Here is a 20,206-nt window from a genome sequence, read left to right as displayed (position 1 = left end):
ATATATATGTATATATATATATATATATATATATATATATATATATATATATATATATATACACCACCTGTGAAGACCAAATACCTCAAAAATAAATGTAAAAAAGGAAGAAAGAGTAGGCCTAATACAAATAAAGCCTAAGATTTTTTTTTTCTGCACGTTGTGATTCTCTTTTTCTTAAAATAACAAAATTGCTGCTACAGTTCTGCCCCTTTACAATGGAAAAGCTATGACCAAGCATGCATGGCCCTTTTATTCAAACCGGTAGGCTATCAACATATTTTTCTAAATAGTATTCATATTCATTAAATATAGGCTATAGTCATGCATTACGCCACATTCACCATAATAGCAATTTCAGAGAGAGAGAGAGAGAGAGATTTAAAAGAGATTAGAAAACATAATGGGTGATTTACCTGCTTTTCTTCTTGCGCACACTCACGAATCAAGCTTATCAAACTTCATCTGTTTATGAAACTCGTCTCTCATTTCTTTAAAGCATCAAACTGTTGTCTCAAAGCGACGAATATATTGAAATCAGAGGCTCAAGTCATATCCAGATGTGCCGGATCCTAACTTTTGCCACATCCTGACATTCTCGGAGTTTACTCTAAAGTTAAATTCTTTCGAGTTCAGTTTTCATTCACTCACAATCCGATCAGTCTTATATCCTCGAGCGAAATATTGCATAGATCGCCGTAATGCAGAACTCATCGAGCTGTGGCGTACAGTATAGCCTATCTCCAGTCAAATCTCGAGCTGATAAACCGAAAAAGAGAAACCGCTTCTCGGAGAAGAAACAGTCTTCTTCCGCTTGGAAATAAACATTAGCAGATCGACTCCTGACGACTCCATCTCGATAAGTGTAAAGCAAACTTTAAGTAATGTTTCTGATTTAGGGGTTAGATTACAGATTTTAAAATATCTGTCCCACCCCTCATTGTCTAAGCCGGGGTTCAGTAGGAATGTGCTCTCATAGCTGTGTTCCTGTTGCTGCAAGACCTTTCATTTTTTCCACGTCTGTTTTATTTTCTTCTCCATAGCTGGTTGCTTATGAATTGAACTTCATAGAGGATTCATGTGCCTTCTGAACAAGTCACATCACAAATGTGATCTCCATTAAATTGTACTTTTTACTTTAAAATGAACAACGTATTGTATTATATTTTAAAATAAGTTGATTACTTTAAAATAAAATGTTTTTTTGGGTGGTGTTGGCCTGGACTTCTTTTCTGAAAAATGCTTGCTCTTGCCATTCATTATGCTGCACTTTGTAATATTTAACTGTAACTCGGTTTACACTTACAGTAGAAATGGATTAATTTACACTACCATTCAATTTTGTTTTGTTTTTGAAAGGCTGCATTTATTCTGACCGGCTGCATTTATTTGATCAAAAATACAATAACAACAGATATATTGTGTATGTTATTATCATTTCTTATTATTAGCAATGTTAAAAACGTGGACAAAATATGTCTTAGTTTATTTAAAACATATACATGAAAATGCAAGTAATAAAATTCACATAAGGACCAGAATAGACATGCATGATGTGCATGTAAGTTTCAGAGATGAGCAAAACCGGTGATCCTGGGGCCATGAATGGCTTTTAAGGAGATTGGACACAGATGGACAGTTGGTTTATTTAATGGGACACTGCTGAAGGCAGGGCAGCCTGAGGTTACGGTGACATCTCCCACTGAAGCTTGAAGCCTCCCATATGGTCCAATGCGACAGAGAAGAATCCAAGACAGATGGAAACAAAAATCTCATCTTTCATTCCTTACAACTTAATCAAGAAATAAGTTCCAAGAATAATGTTAACATAGACTGCATCAGTTGTATAAGATGAGAAAATGATCACGCAGTTTTTTTTCCTTTGGAGACTTTTTCAATCTGTTTTCTTGGCTGGTGTTTTTGGACACAGCTGGCACTCCTCAGATCTGAGAGGAGAAGGAGAACTGTTATTTGAAGATGTATTCATGTATTTATTTTTCCTGTTCCCATGTGTGATTTCTGAGGTCTGACTTGTCTCAGACTTTTATTAACGGCAACTATTTTTCCATGACTGATGAGCAATTCATTTGATTTTTAACCAAAATAAACCAGAACAATTGATTCTCTATTAAAGGGGTGGTATAATGCGCTTTTCGAAAGATGTAAAGTAAGGCTTTGATGTCCCCAGAGTGTGTATTGTGAAGTTTTAGCTCAAAATACCCCACAGATGTTTTTATTTATTACATGGCTTGGTTGAATTCTAATGTAGAATGCGGTCTGTTATTTCTTGATAACAGACCGCTGCTAAGGATAACACACCGTTGCCATGAAAAAAAGAGCGTTGCTATGGATGCAGGATTCTAACCGTAGAGACGGAACGGAATATTTTCTTTAGCGGAAGCAATACAATCGTTTTTAAATCAATAAACTCCTTTTAAAATCAATATTTTGTGTCATTTTTCAAACAATGCATCATACATTTTCATACATTTTTCTAATTTCCTCAGAATTTTGTGGCTGTCCCTTTAAATGCAAATGAGCTGCTGCTCCCGAAACAGAGGGCGGAGCTTCAACAGCTTGTGTCCTTCTACCTCACACAGGCATGCGCTGAAAATTTCAAAAACTTTTAGCCTTTTATGTATAGACAACATTTCTGAATGGTTAGTTGGTGAACTTATCTAGCTTATGTGTAGCTATCTTCTAGTCATTGATAAGCATATTCTGTTTTGATAATCTATAGATCGTGTTCTGGGGCGGGGTTTATGTAAATTTTAGGGTTCATGATGTCACTAACCCGGGAGGAATGTCGTGTAGTCCCTACCAGCCATTTGTTGTAGTCCTTAAAAAGCGATTTCAAATATCTCCCTTTGCTTTGAACTTTAAGCGTCATAACTTTGCAGATGTTGTTTATGTTCAAAAAGCAACATTACACATTAACTAAAGTTAGAAAAGTGAAATCATATTCAACCACCCCTTTAAATGTTTGTTATAAATACTGTATCTCAACAACTACAGGGATTATTAAAAAACCTACAGGTCTGAAATGTATGATGCATTGTTTGAAAAATGTTAAACAGGTATATCTGCTTCATTCACGTTAAATTAAATAGAGCATCAACCCCAAATAAGGTTCATTAGGGCCTCATATTACTGATATATTTTCACTTTGAACACATTAAAGAGCAAATCAGCTTTAGAGATTCAAAAAAGGAACCACAGGACATGATACCAAGTAAAAAACAAGTAAATGTCTCAAAACAATATTTCGCCCTGCCGATTTTGGTTTACATGCCTTTACCTCACTTAACCTCACAACGCCAAGGCAAAGATCTCATCAGTTACGTAAGGATGGCGCAACGAGTGGATTAATTTCCAAGTCCACTTGTCCTCCTTTGTGTTTTGACCTTACTGCTCCAATTATAGCCTTGCCTTATGCTCAGTGATTGGTTTAAAACCTCCACTGATACCATGGAATTAAATAAGTGTACAATAAGACGTGCCACAAATAGGTGTTTAAACTTTATTGACTTAGACTTTTTTTGTTTCAATAAATAATGTTTTCAATTTATATACAACTAAAATATCGCAAGTCAAAACAAACATAAACAAATATTGTTGGGTGCAATGTACAGTACAAATTCCATCTTGCAGTCTGAAGACCAATAAAAACAATAATAAATAAATTCAGGGTGTTGCATAGATTTAGCTTTTCATGGGGTCAGTTTAGTGCCTGCTTTTATAAAATACACAATAAGTGCTTTCCCTGAGACACAAAAAGATAATGTAATGAACAAATCCATAAAAATTCATTTCAAACAATTGCATAGAAGCAAAGAGGAATGATAAATATTGATAAAAGTCTTAAACTATTAAAGTGCAGTCAAAGTAAACATAGTCAAACTGCTATGATGTGACTTTTAAAGTCACCTGTAGAATATTGGAGTCCAATACGAACAAATGGAAATAACAGTAAAGAGACAAATACTCTACCATTCAAAAGTTTGTGGTAAGAATTTTTGGGGGAATTTTAATTTCTGAAGGATCATGTGACACTGAAGACTGGAGTAAAGATGCTGAAAATTCAGCTTTGCCATCACAGGAATATTTTAAAATATATTAACACAGAAAACAGTTAATTTAAATTGTAATATTATTTCAGAATATTTCAAGTGAATTGGATCAAATACATGCAGCCTTGGTGAACAAAATCTTACTGACCCCAAACTTTTGAACAGGAGTGTAGCATTTAAAATCTTTTGTAAAATCGTCTATTAAAATAAATAATGATAACATAGCAAACTCATTGAGTAGAATGGGCTTAGAAAAGAAGACCTGAATATATAAGAAATGAAACAATGAGGTTAAAATGTTAAAAATGGATGTTAATATAGGCCTACTAGTTGTTGGAGAGGTATTAATCATATTGAGGTTATATTAATGAAATGTCTTTAGACTGTATTGCGCTACCATACATCCATTTAAAACATGAGGATAATATCCATCCATAGAAACATCCATTTCCCTTTTACCTCTTATTAGCAGGTATGACAGATCTAGAATGATGGCAGACAAATCAGAGAGCATCATGGCAATCTGTTGGCAGTTTATTCATTTTTTTACTTTTTTCTTGGCTTCTTTATCCGCTTTCTCTTGTTCTGATTTTTTCTTCTCTTTTTTCTTCTCCTCTTTAGCTTCCTTGTACTTCCATATCGGTGGTTCTAAGTAACCTTTGGTTCGCTTCTTCTTCTTCTTCTCCTTTTTGGGTGTTGGCTCCCCAGACTTGGTCACTTGAATTTGGGGGATGCAGCCGGAGGGGAACACGCTATTGCGGCGGGCCATGCTGCGCGGGACGAACTTGCGGACGCCATTGGAGGCCATCGAGAGCACGCTGCCTCTCCGCTCGGTGTTGGAACAGCATGAGGCCAGCGAGGCAGAAGAGGCAGAGGTAGACGCGACAGAGAGGGTTCCGTTGCTTTGCTGTATCGTGTGTTCCTCAAGCTTTTTCCCCGGGTGCATCTGCATCAGTTCAGGCACAGCCAGGCGTCTTTTGCCGACCTCCGGCGGGCTCGAGGGACACAATGGACGGCATCCGGTGACCACCAAGGGACTGTGGAAGCTTGTGGTCATACGCACCATATGGTCCAAGATGCCATTGTCCTGGGGGTCATGTGGAAAACTAAAAGTGAACGTGGACTTCAGGCGATGGGCGACCTTCTGTCCTGTGCTTTTTGTGGCTGTGGCCTTGGCCACCAGCTCCTTCAGGTCTGGCCACTCTGGGACATAACTTTCACAGAATTGTTCAGCCTGAGATCTGCTGTTCAGTCGTCTAAGCTTGCATAATGTGTCAAAGCGACCTGTCTTCAGAGCCCATTCTTGTATATTCTTCCCCCTTGTGGCATCCACAACATTTATGTCGGCCCCTAGCAAAAGAGAGACATGGAGTAAACCATGATGATATTAACATTTTTCCCCATTGCTTAGACACTGAAAAGCATATCAAAAGAATATATTTTTTTCAAAACCTTTTGAAATACATATTCAGCATTTTATAGCACATTCTCATGCACAAATCCACATAAGTATATTTCGATTTTTTTTTGTGTGATTAGGTGTTCTGCTAATTTACATGCAAATTAACAATTAGGGAAAAACTAAATAGGATTCGTTAAAAATTGCAACGTTTTTTTTAATCTGCAGACTACAGTATGATTAGGTTGCAAGTTTCAAATAAGTTACTCTGAAAGACATCTTAGTAAGAGATTTTTTTGGTTTTCAAAAAAACTAAGAAAGTTTAGTCTAAGTAAAGTGTTTTAATGTTTGAAGGTAGTACAAGTTAAGATGAGTTTAATCTGTGGCTATAGTTGCTCGGGTGAGAAATGCATAAATGTGGAAACAATGTATTGGTTCTTGACTTGAACATTTTTAGCAGTTGGTGTTACCCCATCGAGTGGCAACTTTGGGTATAACATCAATATCTTGTCTTGATTAAATTTGCATTTCCATTTTTTAAAAATAATTATTTTCATTATCTGAAACAATCAGATGAATCATCAAGTGTGAAAGAAAAGTCGTTACATTTGTTCAAGCAGAGCAAAACATTTACAAGATTTTTTAGTAAGAGAATTTTCATTTTTTTTAATGAAAAAAGATTAAATGATGTAAGGATAATTTAATGTATTATTATTAGTAGCTTGTGACAACTTAGGTTATATTACCAGTATTTACTTATCAACTGTCCTTTTTCATAACAAAAGCAATACAATTAAAAGACCAAAACACAGGCAATAACATTTCTTATTTTAAAGATTGTTAAATTGATTGTATTTAGATAAGTGAAAGACATTGACTTTTTGACAATTGACTACGTGCAATGAAGGTGTCTTGAATTGTAACTGGTCTAAATAATCACTGTTAAGTGCACACATGGCTAATCCATTACTCGCCATCAGGGCTAATAATCCAAGGGATCAGAAAAGAAAATGTCCTCAGGTTTGTCTTTTAAACCTGCTCAAGCTTACGTCATATGTCACCAAATCATTGTGCTTCAAATTTTTTTTTATCTACTTCACCTTATCATTTTCTGTAGGCACACCTCTAACTACTATGTATATGCCTATGTATGGTGGCATTTTGACTACATATTATAACATCCTGGTTAGTGTTTACAGCTGGGTCCAAAAGTCACATTATAAGTCAAGTTAAAATTTTGGATACTAAGAAATGTCCAGTACCAGAAATTCATATTTATTTTTTACATTTTCACTGATGTAAATACAAAAGAAAACATTTACAACATTACAACATTTTGACGTGTAAATTTGTCATTCTCTTATAGAAATATTATATACAAAAGTGTAATGTAAAAATGTCGTAACACTTGTTAGATGTGTTATGTATGTGTTGCATTGTGTTTTAACCATTATATATATGACAACAGTATGCGACTACACCTATTTTTATAGATTGTGCTCTTCTTTGGGGATGTTCTGGGATGAAACAGAAACAGCATCCCATGGTTTCCAATACTATGCATCCATTCACGTCATCCAAATTGCTTAAAGAAAGCTTGTAGGAACTCAACCTATCTGACCTGGTCAGTTTGTAAACGAATTATTACAATCCTAAAATAACGTACCAGCCATGAGCAGTGATGCCACACAGTGATCGCTTCCCTGCATGACAGCCTTGAGGAGTGCGGTGAAGCCTCGGTTGTCCCGGAGATCCATGTCCACCCCAGAGAAGTAATTTAGGATGTAGGTGAGGATGGATACGTAACCTGCAATATTTATAGATTTAATAAATAAGTTTAGTGTAGAAACAATTTACATTTCTAAGATGTTTTGCTAACGTTCCCTTCCCATTAAGTTATACATTTTTTATTTTTTTATGTTTTCTGAACGTTTAAAACATCCAGTTTAAAAAAAAAGTTTTCTCTTGTCATGCAAAATGAACATCCAATTTAACAATTTTGTAAAAACGTTTCAAAATGTTCAGAAAGCATTCAAAAGTAACAAATATAACATTTAAAAAACATAGATGAACGTTCAACTAAACGTTTTAGGAAAAAAAAACATTCTATGAAATATGTTTTTGTGCTGATGTTTTCGTGCATATAACTTTGACAGAATGTTCTATTGACGTTACTGGAACAATGTTTGTTCATAACTTTGAGAGAACCTTATCAGAACGTTAGCCAAAGTTCTGAGAACGTTTCTCGTTAGCTGGGTCGTATTTTTTTCTGTTTAATGTGTTATTAAAGATCCTACCAGCCTGTGCAGCGATCATGAGTGCAGTGTTGCCATCATTATCCTGATGATTGATATCCAGATATGGGCACTGGTTGAGTCCATACACAATATCCACAAAGCCTTTTGAGACGGCCAACATCAGACCGTTCTATCAGAAAACAAGAAGAGGATTTGTCAGCATATACAAAGATGTAAACCATGTGTAAACTTATGTGAATGATGCTTTATGAGTAATAAGGTTATCTCACTCCCTACCCTGCCGTTTATGTCTAGTTCCATGACTTCGTCTCTTGTAGCACCCCTCTCCAAAACTCTGCGTAGGGCTGCCGCATTGTTCTTGGCACAGGCTTGGTACAGGGTGTTGGCAGGGCCTCCACTGGCATCTTCCCGCTCATAGTTAGGGAGCACGGAGTCATCTGACAGCACACTCCCAGAATCTGAATCATCCTCAGAAACTGACAACTCAGAGGTATCCTCATCTGGACCAGAGCCCAGATTTGGATCCTCCTGCACCGTGACTTTAACCTCAGCCATCTGGCTAGCACGAGCCAGGACTCACACGCTCAGCAGGCACTTCATCATCATCTGTGTCCTCGCTGCTCCCTCCCTGGAATCTAAGATGCAAAGATATACATAAAGGTTAAGATGACACCACACTTTGATTGTCCAACACACCACATACATATGAGCTCATTTTGTTTTTGTTTTATGACAAGTTTACTTTACATAGCCAAGTGCCATAGTAGGACATAATAGCTAAAACAAAGAGAAAAAAAACTGTCCTGTTTGTTTGCCTGCTATCTTAAAATAAATCAGATTTAGTTGAGGAGAAACAATCAGTATCAAAATTAGTATTTTTGTCACACCATTATCCTTAGAACAACTTACATTTACTAAAAAACCAAAAGATATTATGGTGCGTTCAAGTCCTCCTGGGAAGTTCGTACGTACGAGGTGGGAATACGTGTTTACGACGGCAGGTGCAAGTCACTTTCGTCGGAGTAAGATGGTGGAGTACTTTCTCTAAATTAATTACACAAAAATACAGTAAGGTTCTTAAACTCTTGTACGCCTACTAGAAAATGAAGAACAAAGAAATGGGCATCAGGTGTAGGCTACTTTGTTTTCTTAGGTTTTTAATTAATTTATGAAGATACTGCCAACTGTTTTCGTTACAATCATGTTGCATTGCTATATTAGAATACCATCATATTCTGCGCAGGCAATTAGCTTACAATATCACTGCTAAATACCTTTAAGTGTTGTGGTATTCCGCCATGTTTCTCAGTGACATGCCCACAACTCGTAAAGATCGGGGCTTAGAGAAAATCCCGAGCTCCTCACTTGTATTTATGACATTGTGGTGGCGTTCAAGTGCGTTCAACTCGTAAATACGATCTATACGAGATGACTTGAACGCACCATTAATCCTTTTATTAGATATATCTTGAATTAAGTTTATACTTCTTGCCGATTTTTTCTAGTTTTAAGCATAAATTTAAATAATGACCATCAATCTTTCTTCCAAAACATGTTTTTGCCTTACACTGATTCACTATTGTAAGCCTATTGTTAGTGTTTATTTTTTAGACATGACGGGATGGTTTTCGCGGGAAAATTGCTTAGGCCTTAGGCCACTCGGATATAGGCCACTATGGCAAATTACCATATGTAGCTCTCTAATGGAGTTCATTGTAAAGCATTATCTATTGTGAAGTGTAATATTCATCTTCACAGTCATGAAGAGCCGAAGCACAACCAAAACAATGTTCTTCCACAAATTGCATGCAGAGTTTTATGCTTAAAGTAAGGGGGGTGGGGACAGTTTGCTAATCTTGCAATGTCTTCCATTACGAAGACCCTCAAGTGAAGTTTTAAGAAAAAAATAATCTGGTAATGGTAACGTGTACACAAAACTTTTCCCTTGCACACGTACAAGTTTTTCCTGCATGCATACTTTTTTGCAGGGTAGTGTTGTGGATAGCCATATTTGTAGCCATTTGTGGCCCTTTAGGATTTAAAATTAGAATGAAAAGTCTCACCTGAGGTGAACATTGTTGTGATTGACAGACAGTAATCTGCACAACTTCACTCAACTGTGCTTTAACATAGCTTCACAATAGCTATGTCTGGGATTAGGCTATTTATTACAGGAGAACATAGTTACTATTAATTATTTTGACTGAAGGCGGAACTTACGAAGCAAAACATTTAAGCAACATGATGAATGTGAATGAGAAGGAACCTATGAACTTTTGTTCAGGCTTTCTGAAAATATTCAAAGGAATGTTGAAAACAAGGTCAGTAAGTGTACGCCAAACTAAACTGCAAAATGAGGAACCATTTCACAAGTCAAGCATACACAAACATATTGATTTTCTCAGTCTTTCATTTCTAATATTGTTGCCATTCTGTAAATGGTTTGGACAGAGCTTATTGTGCTAATTGCTCAGGAGAACAGAATCAGCTAGTCAAACCCCAACCTCATGAGTAATTTGTCTGCTTATATACGATACTTTTGATTAATCAAATTCATAATAGTTAAGACCATTCCAACTTTCAAACCTCCAAGATCAAGCCATAAAACACTTAACTTCAGGTTATTCATGTAAGTCTCTGATAAAAGCATTTTCTATGGCTTCTTTTCTCACCTTTTTCTATAGAAAGAGAAGCTACTCTTTTAGAGCATTGCTCTTTTTTTTTCTTTAATAAAAAAATAAAAAAACATATTTGCTCTCACAGTGCTTTCCCAGCTATATTTAGCCATTGTAGCACAGCAGCCAGTGCAGACTGACATGCACTGTGAGTGTGTGTGTGTGTGTGTGAGAGAGAGAGAGAGAGAGAGAGAGAGAGAGAGAGAGAGAGAGAGAGAGAGAGAGAGAGAAAAGGGGGTAGTGAGGATGGGAAAACATTCCCTGTTAGTGCCACATAAACAGTCTGTCCTATGAGAACCACAACACTGTCCACATGCTGGTTTAACTCTGCAGACCGTTACAACAACACTGTCCCACAGTCAGCCCAAACACAATACTGCACAAAGCTTTATGCACATTTACATTTGTTTAATGATTTACATTTACTATGTTTTTAGGTAGTTTTACTTCTGTTAATTTTTTGGTTTCAATGTTGTTGTGTCTTGTGGTGTGATAATGACAACTCTCTGAGTGTTTGGCATGGTAATGGATATGACAATGTTGATATGCTTAGTTGTGGTAGAATAGGCCTATAGATCTGCTCTGCTGCTGTTATTGCTGCTGCAGAGCAAGTACGACACTTGCTACTGCCAATACATACACAAAACTCTGCTGTAAGCAAACTACTGTAAGACATGCTGCTGCTGTACATTATGGAATTGAATTACCCATAGCAGATCTATACAGGTGGAGCTGGGGAAGGTGGAGGGTTTCTGAATGTGTGCTCCAACCAGTGTTGCCAACTCTCACAAGACACATAAGAAACCGCAGCTTTAAAAACAAGCCAAATATGATTGTATTATTTATTATCAATAAATGAGCAAAATACGACGAATTACGCTATAGCACTTTTAGTATTGCACTGATTGGCAATTAGCTGTGGGCAGAGTGTCAATCAATGTATTGGAGAAGTTGCTTGTCAGATATTCCTAACAAGCAACCATATTTTTGTTAAATAAGTAAAAAAAAACAATAAAAAAACGTGACCAGCTATTTTTTTTTACGTGACTTACCAAAAAAAGAAGCCCAAAGTTGCTTCAGTTTGCTGACTTTGCTCCATTAGCTGTATCTGCACAATTTGTTTTTACAATTATTTTAAAGTTTAACTTATTTTATTTCTATTAAGCATTATATTATCCATCCCACAGCACAAAATAAATGAATTATGTAGTTCCACATAAACATTACAAATTGAGTTGACAGTGATAAAACCCTCTCTCTTCTTTTTAAAAATATAAATTTCTTATTAGGGAGGGGTCCTAGCAAAATTTTAAGGATCCCTAAGAGATTGCCCAATTAGAAATATATTGAGTGATTCCACAGGACTCAATAATTGGTTACAAAATCGTATATGTAGACTTTCCTAAATTTTTTGGGCAATATGTAAATTCATGACCAATTTTTGAAAGCAGAATCCCAAATATATAATGCATTATTTTTAAATAAAATTATATTTCTATTTCACATTGCTCATATTTACACATTTTTGTGTTCATGATGTGAATGCTTGCATGCCAATTTCAGTTTGACTTAAAATTACAAATAAATAAATACATTTTGAAATCTAAACATTAGAAGATCATTTTGTTTAGACAAAATGTTCAAATGATAAAAAAAATATTTTTTGTTCAAGGACAATAAAATTAAATGTCACGTTAACTACCGATATATATAGTTGTGCAGTAATGTAACATGTTTTAGCATTATTTTGGAGCAAAAACAAATAATATGCAAGCAACTTGTTTTTATACACACTTATCAATTGTTCATTTATGTTGTATCACTTTATGTGCTCTTTCAGCAATTCTGCTTGTTTTCCCAACCTTTCCAAAATCTATATGCACCAAATCAATAAACACATCCATTGTATCTCACCATTAAAAGTGTTCAGAAGAAGGTTTAATGTTGTCCGCGTCTCACTGGGTGATCAGATCATTGCTCCTGCTGTGTATGTGTAGTCCTCCCAGTATGGATTCTTACTGTAGACTGTGTGATCCCGCCGGACAGAGCCGTGGCCCTGCCTGTCCCCTCCTCCCAGCCCTCCGATACTGCTTGGCCTCCGATCACTGAGGAATCCTTCTAAACCTTGACACAGGTGCTCTGTTAAGACAGGCATGTCCACTCATCCTGATTACAGGAGATTTGTGGATTAACATTAAGAAATGGCAGCTGCCAGTGAGACTGTCACTGCTTCACTTCTGTGGTCAGAGCTGGCATATTTCAAATAAAAAGAATGTTAAACTTCTAAAAAACATATAACAGTAAATCTTACAGATCATGTGTGTGCTGGGAATCGTATAATGTGTATTATGAACTTTGCTGCAGTTATTAAAATCACACTGCCACTGATTGTTCATGCCCGCTTGCGCCTGCCATGTCTTCAAAACACCCATCTTACATGCCCTGAAATAGCTATGGATCAGAATATGGTAGAGTTTAGCCAATTAAAACGTGCTTAAGCATATAAGACAAGCCCAGGTAACACCTCATGGCACATCTTACAGCCAGGTGTCGCTCATCTGGCAGCAGTCATGTGAAAAATCAGAGGGACTGAAACTGAAACTAATCTTACCAACTGTGATTAATCTGTTCCAATCTATATGGTTCCAATACCATAATTATTTCTTGGGCGACCATCGAAGAGACCTGTTTTTTTAGGCCTCATGAATCTGTAACTAATAAAGTTAAAATCTAGGCTAATCATTTTCATGTATGTCATGACATCTGTAATTAATAGTGCATTCAAGTATTCCTAAGAAGTTCATAATTATTTACAAATTGGGAAGTCTTCATTATTACGTCAGGTGTGTTAAAGTCACTTTGATCCAAGGTTATATTTCTAGAACAAATTTTGTAAATTAAATCGTTATAGGCCTATTGTCTATTGTAAATTGTACAATGCTATGGTATTTTGTACATGCAACAGTTTTAGCAGACCTGAAAAAATTTATTTATTTTATTTGAACAAAATTACCTGTAACTCTGAGATTAAAGAATGTTCACAGTTTCCCAATTGTAATTTTGACTTTGTGGTGGCGTTCTTGTGCATTCATCTCATAAATACGATCTTCCCGACATGACTTGAATGTAATAATTGACGTGTAATTCACTTTCTGTTATTGCATGTTTTGAGAAACTCAAAACTCCCTCTAAATTATAATTTACTCAAAACAATGGGTCTCATTCACATACACATTTGTGCGTAAAATCTGCATACAAATCTTTTGCACAGAAATTGAGCAAACTCAAATCCCAGTGGCCTTCTACATCACAGTGAATCTGACAGAGGTTTTTCCTGAGAACATTTCCTGCCCACATAAATATGCAAAATGTAATTAATGGTTAGTGAATGAGGCCCAAAGTGCTTTGAGTTCACTTCTCATATTCAGAAAGCAGAAACTCTTAAAACAAAGGAGGGCACTTATGCATGACATCATGGCATTGTGAACAACAGACTCAGAGAACAATATTTCAAATTCAGTTAAGTTTATCCAGCAAAATGAGCTGACACATTTGTTGGTTAGTCACCAAATACATTTTGGCCCATTTCATCAGCGCCTTGGAATGAAATATCTGAACAAAACAAACATGAATGACTAGTGTATTCCAGGTGGGAACAATTACATTTTTGTGAAATTCATGGTTTCTCTATTTACAACTGGTTACAACTGATCATCGAAAAATTATTTCAAATATCTGTAGTCAGAAACATGGAATTCATTGTGATGGAGAGGGAGGCCAAAATAAGACACACACATAAAACACAGATCTTAACCTCAATTCTTTGCACATGCTAAATCTTAAAGAATGTTAGCCTTTATAAATAAATATAACCCTGACTTTGTGAGTATATTAACCCCGTATCAAATGTGTGATGTGTTTGTTCAGTGCAAAGCAAAGCCAGCCAAACCTTGCAGTAGATTAGAGATGGATCAGGCCAGGTTGGCTGGATGAGTTGGATTCGAAGAGCAGGAGGAGAGGTGATGTGCGGCCACAGTTATTTTCTCAGACTGTTGACCTGAAGCACAAGAGTTATTACAGCGCAAAGACTCAGGAAATGAGACAGAGAAAGAGGAAACTCAGCTGGCCTTAGAGATCATTCAAGTGGGGTGCTTTTGCACGGACTCTCTCCATAAGAGGAGAGAGATTTAATAGAAAAGAAAACTGATATGTGTTGATTAAAACGTGTCCGTTAATATAAATACCACACAAATTATATATTGCAGTGTTTACCGTTTTCCATTTGCGCTTTTAATTGTTTATTCCCCATTGCGCCAGCAGAGGGCAGCAAACTGCACCACTACTGCATCTGTTACTACTGGGTGTTGTTGTTATGCAGTGTTTTCAGGGTACTCTGTGTACTAACACAAAATCTACCTCAGCACAATTCATCTGCTTAGTTTTGACATGCTTAAAGTACTTTTTATTTATAGTTTATTTTTTATTTTTTAATGTGTAACACATTTTAATGAAAAAAATATAATGGAAAAACTAAATCAGCATTTCTGAAGGATCATGTGACAATGAAGACTGGAGTAATGGCTGCTGAAAATTCAGCTTGCCATTATGAATGAGAGCTTCCCAAGTCAACATATACTTGGAGACATCTATAATTAATGAGAGACATGTGACTCGTCATTTTTGAACTTTAGGCCACTGTGCAAGAAGTCAGTGTTTCAGTATAGTCACAGTAAAAAAAAATGACATGCACACACATATATATAGCTACCCTACGTATATTCTAATTATGTGCAATTAGCATAATTGTAGCGTACTGTCATTATGTTCAAAGTACTGTATTTCCTTCTAATTATATGTTCTTGTAAACTTTTTAAGATCTGTTATCTTTAGATAGACCAGCAAAATCTAGTCAGTATGTGTCATTCTAGCTCTCTTTATTTGTATCATATGATCTTTGTGTATCATATGTGTATCATATCATGAGAGTGTGTGTATGTATGAGGTATGTTTGCAGGATGACGGGCTGCTGAGCTCTAAGTTTAGTCACAAAAGCAGTACTAAAGAGCCATGTGCAGAGTTATTATTAGAGTCTTGGCAGTGTTTCCACAGCCCATCTTTACACGGCTTGGCTTCAGTTCGGAGAGGCTCAGCCGGATCACATTCTGCTTTCTGCCGTCCTTATCTTCTTTCACCCTCGCTGTCCACGAACATACACCATCACAGAAGAATCTGTCTAGAGGAAAGTCCGACCCAAATTTGTGTGTGGTTTGGGCTGCAATATTTGAGAGAGAGAGAGAGAGAGAGAGAGAGAGAGAGAGAGAGAGAGAGAGAGAGAGAGAGAGAGAGAGAGAGAGAGAGAGAGAGAGAGAGAGAGAGAGAGAGAGAGAGAGAGACATTTGTAATTGTATAAACGTGTGTTTTGACTCCAGGCCAGGTGAAGAGGGAATGAGGGAATGAGCAGCAGACTCAGGAATGCGTAGGCCTATGTCTACTCTGCTCTGCTCAGAAAAGCACACATATATATTGTGGGCCACCCAAGTATGCATATCATGACACGGTCATTCATCTAACCTGGAAAATATCAAGGCTAAAATAAGCATGGAACTTGCAGGTTCTAGACAAGTAAACAAAAGATCCAACTAAAAGGCTTCTTCTCTAATTTATAGTGGGTCAATTATATCAGTAATTAGCAAGCATGCAAGCTTTCTAGCAGAAATACATACAGTATGCTACTTCATTTAAATCCTTTAGTTTTTTTCAAGTTTCAGTTTAGTTTTCACAGTATATATATATATAATATTTTAGAGCTGCCAAAGTTAATTTATCATATAAATATGTTTAAAGGTGTTAAAGTTATTTAGTACTATTCTAGTGGGGTTGTTTTTTATAGTGGTATTTGTTACTTGTTATTTGAAGGCGGTTTCGAATAAAAGGTTTTGAATTTTATACTGTGTATCTAAAATTAATTTGAGGTCATTTTATTTTGTTTTAGTTTTTTAAGTCATGAAAATGTATTTTTAGTTTAGTTGCTTTTTAATGTTTTATTTTTATTGTGTTGTTTATATAGCTTATTATGCTTTATTACTGCTGTATATATTTTTATTTCAGTAAATGAAAATGTTTTCATTTAAAATTTTTGTTCCTAATAATATTTTTTTCACAATATTGCATGTTTTTGGTTTTGAACGGTTTTTTTAATTTTATTTTTTATTTAATTTTTAAAAATGACAGTAAAAACAGTATTGTGAAATATTATTACAATTTACAGTTTTCTATTGTAATATATTTTAAAATGTAATTTAACCTGTTATGGAAAAGCAGAATTTTCAGCATCATTACTCCAGTCTTCAGTGTCACATGATCCTTCAGAAATCATTCTAATATGCTGATTTGATGCTCAAGAAACATTTTGCTTAAAATTCAGCAACAGTCAGCTGCTTACATTTTCAGTGGAAACCTTTTTTTCCCAGGATTTTTAGATTAACAGAAAGTTTGGTAACAATTGAAAAGTCTTTATTGTCACTTTGATCAATGTAATGCATCCTTGCTGAATAAAAGTTTTCATTTCTTAAAAAAAACACAAACAAATCGTACTTACCTCAAACTTTTAAATGGTAGTTTATATATGATTACGCCAAGGGTACATACGTAGGACAAAAACAAAGTTGAGGAACACTAAATTAGTTTAACATGTTCAGAGATTTCTGGAAGACTCCACAGCCTCCTCCTCCACCTCAAGCCTTTGTTGTAAGTTTTAAAGTGGGCAGCTATTATGAATTATATCTGACAGCTTCTGTGTCGGTGCCCTGAGCCCAGCACAGCTGCCTTATTTGGGTCATTCGCTGCTTTTCATGCTTGCACCATGCCAAAAGCCATGTGTCATCCAGTCAGACTCGATAGGAAACAACAAGAGTTAGTAACAGTGAAAGAATAAGAAGAAAAGGAGGTGGATGAAGAAGTAGGAGATATAGAAGGAGGACAGAAACTTGTTCTAAGAATCAGTGTGGTGTTGTGCAAGGGAGGCACAATAGATGATGAAATTGATGTACAGAGGGTGGAGAGGATTTGGCCGAATGGGAGGTAGATTCACGCAGCCAATGACAAGCCAGAAAAGGCTGACTCATGAGTGATTAGATGTTCTGTTCACAAAAGGTCCCAAAAGCCAAGGAGCTTGCAAAAACAAGCTACTTTTGTTAAAGGAAAGGAGAAAGAACAGAAAGATATCTTTAGCGTTTACTGCGGTGTGGTTAACCTGATCTCAGGAACAAACCCGGTTTTAGGGGGAGGGGAAGAGAGGCCTGACTGAGACCCACAGAAAGACCTTCCCACCTGAGTGAGGACGCTTTAGTCTGGACGACAGCGCTCTCTCGTCTGCTAAAGTCCACTTTAAACGAGACAAAAACAGACCATCCTCCTCCATAATTCATTATTTATGTGCAACAGCATTCCAGAGGATCATTCAAATTTGAAGCTGGGCTGCGAATAAAAGCTCTGGCACAACAAACCATAAGAAAGACAGGGATTTTGAAGGAGGGAGGGAGTATCACATTGACCGAGGCTGCTGGAATATGAAGGCTCTTCCAAAGAACCAGGGACGAACCGATCAGATTTTGGGTGCTATGGCAGATATGCTGACATCTCTGGCGATACCCAATCAGAAGTGGGTGAGTGACTTGTTTGGCTTTTCACCTTTGTAAACAATATTTATGCAACACACGTGACCATTGCACAATTATACCAATTGATATCTGTAATCATTTTTGGTTGACTTTTGATTTGATTTTAAGAAAGGTTTGTTTTGATATGTATTCACATATAACTCTAAATGATGAACGGCAGCTGGTTTTACGTATTTGTAGAACAATCCACATGTATTTTAAATGTACTGTAACTTTGCGTGGTCATAACCATAATTCACGGAGCAGAAAGAGTCAGGTGCTGTTATTTATCAAGACTAAAGTCAGAGAAAATAAACAAACTATTTGCAAACATACTCCAGAATGTGTATTTGTTCATTTGAGGATAAGAATTGACAGATGAATTTACAATTAAACGTACAATGTGAAGTGTGTCATTTCTCTGTAATTTGTAAAGCTTCAGAAAAACTATTTATATAAAGATTAAATGACCCTTTGTTTATGGACATCCATATTTAAAATGGTCATAACAATAAAATCCATCAAAGGAAGAACACATCACATTCACAAATTGGAAAAGAATGGAGGGATAAACAATGAGATCAGTCAGTCAAAGAATGACAGAAAAAACATTTCTGGGGAAAACTATGCAAGAACCACTTTGTAGTGACACGAAAGACACTCTCCTGGGTGTTTAAGAGGAATTTAGAGCACTTGCAAGAGCAGGAAACTAGCACTGATTAAGACATTTCCTCATAAACATTTATTAAGACTGATTAAGACATTTCCGTGCATGCAGTCTTTTTAAAACAGCTGTCAAGCGGTAGGTCTAACTGGCTGTTTACTGTTCTTCATGGCATTCAAAAAAGTTTGACATTTTTTTCCCCTCAATCATATAATTTTTTTTCAAAATCACTCCAATGAACCTGTCACTCAAACTGTAAGACAACAAACAAGGGAATGATTGGCAAAATATTTTGTTTTTTTACATATAATATTACCATCTTATTTAAAATTAACCCAATATATATATAGTGGGTTTAAAACATAGACTGTATATAGGCCAGCAGCCTATAGGCTATATCTATGGTTTAAAATACCACTCTTTTGTGTTTTCAGTTCCACTGCCCTTGCCAAAGTAAAGTCTGAGGAGGAAAACATTTGTGTGAGGAATGTTAAGACTATTTGGTAGAAAATCGTCTGCTAAGAACATAAAAGTAAATGTGATCTAAAATGTAACATTTCAATATCAGTCTATTGTTTTTTTTTTAAATCACTAAAATATTGTTACATTTTGCAGTTATGCCGAGTTCACACACTGAATGATTTTAGGCCCGATTTTCGCTCGCCGACAGGTTTTGGGAGATCACTGACAAATGCCCGAAATCATAGGCAAATCGGTGCTCAATCACGCAGTGTGAATTATCAAATAGGCGATCTGAGAGAATTGCCGACGAGTCGCCGACGCCCGTGAGATATTTGGCATGCTAATGCCGAGTTCACACTGCACGATTTTCAAAGTAGTCGGGTGACTCGGGTCACTGTTCTTTTTACACAGCAAGACTATCTAGGGCAGCATTCAGTTGCTGCTGTGTTCACACTGCACGATGCGATGGATCGGCGACAGGGGGTTTCACACTTTACAAAATAAAGAATCGCCGACAACTTCTGTCTGGTCGGCAAACTACGTTTCACAACCAAACACACGCGAGAAGTGATAAGGAAATATCGCAAGATCACGTGTGCGTGAGACCGGAGTTCTCGCACGAGACTGAAATTGTTATTATAAATGACAGCCCGCAAGAAGTTTGCGATCCAAATTGCCTGTGCGCTGATTTGCAGCGAAAAAGAGGGGGGGAAATAGATTATGCAGGAGGAAATGGTTGGGGAGACGAGGGGAGCAAGGATTGTGTTGTTCTTCAAAGAGAGTTGGAGGTAAATAAATAATTTTGCAATGTGCTGCTGGTCAAGCAAATGTTTGTACTTTATTTCTGTTTGATAAAATACTGATATTTTAACTCCTCCCCGAACTTCGCGCCGTCCTGTATTGCTCTCTCATTGGCTGTAATCGCCGATAGTTTTCATTCAAAACAATTTCACACAGAAGGATTTTGAATCGAAGACAGGTCCAGATATTTTGCATGCCAAATATCTCAAAATGTATTAT

The 20,206-nt window shown here is 36.4% G+C and overlaps 3 protein-coding genes across 8 annotated transcripts in view; 1 reads left to right on the top strand and 2 right to left on the bottom strand.

Annotated features, from left to right (window-relative positions):
• acvrl1 (activin A receptor like type 1) overlaps window positions 1-981 on the bottom strand; it is a 14,078-nt gene extending 13,097 nt beyond the window's left edge. Inside the window, exon 1 of the mRNA XM_082144908.1 lies at window positions 417-981. The gene's annotated coding sequence lies outside the window, so the exon portion shown is untranslated. The remainder of the gene's footprint in view (window positions 1-416) is intronic.
• A 2,519-nt stretch (window positions 982-3,500) lies between these two features.
• On the bottom strand, window positions 3,501-14,500 carry ankrd33aa (ankyrin repeat domain 33Aa). Of its 4 annotated transcripts, none has more exons than XM_082144915.1 (6): window positions 12,317-14,500; window positions 11,110-11,212; window positions 8,004-8,362; window positions 7,767-7,896; window positions 7,136-7,276; window positions 3,501-5,420 (listed from the first exon to the last, which is right to left on the bottom strand). In XM_082144915.1, exons 3-6 carry the CDS (start codon window positions 8,280-8,282, stop codon window positions 4,609-4,611), a joined length of 1,362 nt encoding a protein of 453 aa, XP_082001041.1. In that variant the 5' UTR covers window positions 8,283-8,362; window positions 11,110-11,212; window positions 12,317-14,500; the 3' UTR covers window positions 3,501-4,608. The 4 variants fall into 4 exon arrangements, with proteins under 4 accessions (XP_082001041.1, XP_082001042.1, XP_082001043.1 ...); XM_082144916.1 differs by lacking the exon at window positions 11,110-11,212 and having other exon boundaries at window positions 12,317-12,568; window positions 14,352-14,493; XM_082144917.1 differs by lacking the exon at window positions 11,110-11,212 and having other exon boundaries at window positions 12,317-12,541; window positions 14,352-14,493.
• Window positions 14,501-17,544: 3,044 nt separating this feature from the next.
• The window catches only part of arhgef25a (Rho guanine nucleotide exchange factor (GEF) 25a), an 82,874-nt gene continuing 80,212 nt past the window's right edge, over window positions 17,545-20,206 (top strand). The window contains exon 1 of one of the 3 annotated variants that reach the window (XM_082144888.1): window positions 17,545-18,066. In XM_082144888.1, coding sequence (XP_082001014.1) covers window positions 17,971-18,066 — 96 coding nt within the window. In that variant the 5' untranslated portion in view covers window positions 17,545-17,970. The remainder of the gene's footprint in view (window positions 18,067-20,206) is intronic. The other 2 variants (XM_082144891.1, XM_082144889.1) reach the window with 2 other exon arrangements.

This window comes from Leuciscus leuciscus (assembly GCF_965113295.1).
Source record: "Leuciscus leuciscus genome assembly, chromosome: 18".
NCBI classification, from domain to species: Eukaryota; Metazoa; Chordata; class Actinopteri; order Cypriniformes; family Leuciscidae; genus Leuciscus; species Leuciscus leuciscus.
Note: the sequence above shows the minus strand (reverse complement) of the source record. Positions and strands in the feature narration are given on the sequence as shown.

Excerpts from the sequence above, each read along its gene's own strand:
- ankrd33aa (XM_082144915.1), bottom strand. The coding sequence starts at position 8,282 with ATGGCTGAGGTTAAAGTCACGGTGCAGGAGGATCCAAATCTGGGCTCT. Across the intron at positions 7,897-8,003 it reads AACTAGACATAAACGGCAGG|AACGGTCTGATGTTGGCCGT; the intron begins GTAGGGAGTGAG and ends GTTTTCTGATAG. Across the intron at positions 5,421-7,135 it reads GGCATCACTGCTCATGGCTG|GGGCCGACATAAATGTTGTG; the intron begins GTACGTTATTTT and ends CTCTTTTGCTAG.